The sequence below is a fragment of the Perkinsus marinus genome (genome assembly GCF_000006405.1).
Source record: "Perkinsus marinus ATCC 50983 genomic scaffold scf_1104296966640, whole genome shotgun sequence".
NCBI lineage: Eukaryota > Perkinsozoa > Perkinsida > Perkinsidae > Perkinsus > Perkinsus marinus.
In genome coordinates, this window is record NW_003203847.1 from 1 (window position 1) to 1,047 (window position 1,047).

The 1,047-nt window shown below is 48.8% G+C and overlaps 1 protein-coding gene across 1 annotated transcript; it reads left to right on the plus strand.

The window, feature by feature from the left end:
- Positions 1 to 603: 603 nt before the first annotated feature.
- Positions 604 to 1,044, plus strand: Pmar_PMAR016780 (conserved hypothetical protein; the record flags this gene model as incomplete). The annotated part of the gene is made up of 3 exons (XM_002769041.1): positions 604 to 701; positions 748 to 847; positions 895 to 1,044. The coding sequence occupies 3 exons, from the start codon at positions 604 to 606 to the stop codon at positions 1,042 to 1,044; spliced, it is 348 nt and encodes a 115-aa protein (XP_002769087.1).
- Between the last annotated feature and the right edge of the window lie 3 nt (positions 1,045 to 1,047).

Consider the following 1,047-nt stretch of genomic DNA (forward strand, 5'->3'; position numbering starts at 1 on the left):
GCTTCCGAGTCGTCTGATATCACGCTTGGTGTGGGGCGCATAGGGCCCACTGCACGGGCACTCACACGCACTAGGTTACCATTTGCGGTATATGATGAGAGGATACCCTGACTCGAACACGTAAAGCATCAAAATTGACTTCGGCCGGACAGGACACAGTACGGCGCAGAGAGCAACTCAGACTCCGATCTCAGACGAAGATTCAGACAAATCACGAAGTGTAAGTTCGCAGGAGCAAGCAGTGGTATAGTATCACTCTAGAAGGACCGAGTGGTATCAAGAACATTGCTATTGAGAGCCTCCGTTGTTATATTCGACAGTTCAGCACTTTTAGACTAGCGCGCGCCCAAATGATCGATTATCAAGGGGCCAAATTCGTCGACACGCAAACTGCTGATTCGTTTCGGGAATCAAGTGAGATATCCCTTATACATTTTCGGATAACATCTATTGTCTTGGACTGAGGTTGATCATATTAGTGCAGTCTTCGATCCTCGGGGAATGGGAGATCGTCGGGGACGGTTGAAACGCTCGATGGGAACTTGAAAAATCGAGAGGTAGCATTATAATTTTAAAGTTATCCGTCGGGTACTTCCCTCGTCAATGGCCAAACAGACGAGGAACAAGGGTTTAGGAGGCGCCAAGTCGAGAGGGCAAGGGAAGGCGTTCAATCCTGGCAATGCCAGTACTAATCCCGACAGGTAATACTCGAGAGGAGAGGGTCCACAGGTTAATCCCAGTATTCAGGAAAACCGCGAGTAACTCTCCGGGCTTTATGCGCTCCAAGAATACGATCAAGCGACTCAACATGTACAGTCAGAAGCTGAAGAAGGCTGATTTGAACAAAGTATTATCTTTGAGAATTGAGGGTGTCATTCAGCGTGTAATTTTCAGCGTAAAATCCAGCCAACTGGGCCGGCTCGGATCGCCCCTGATCGTCGATGGTTCGGCAACACACGCGTTTTGAGTCAGCAAAAGTTGCAGAAGTTCAGAGAGGAAATCGGCCAGAGCGTGAATGACCCTTTCCAGGTATTCCTTGCGTGAGCT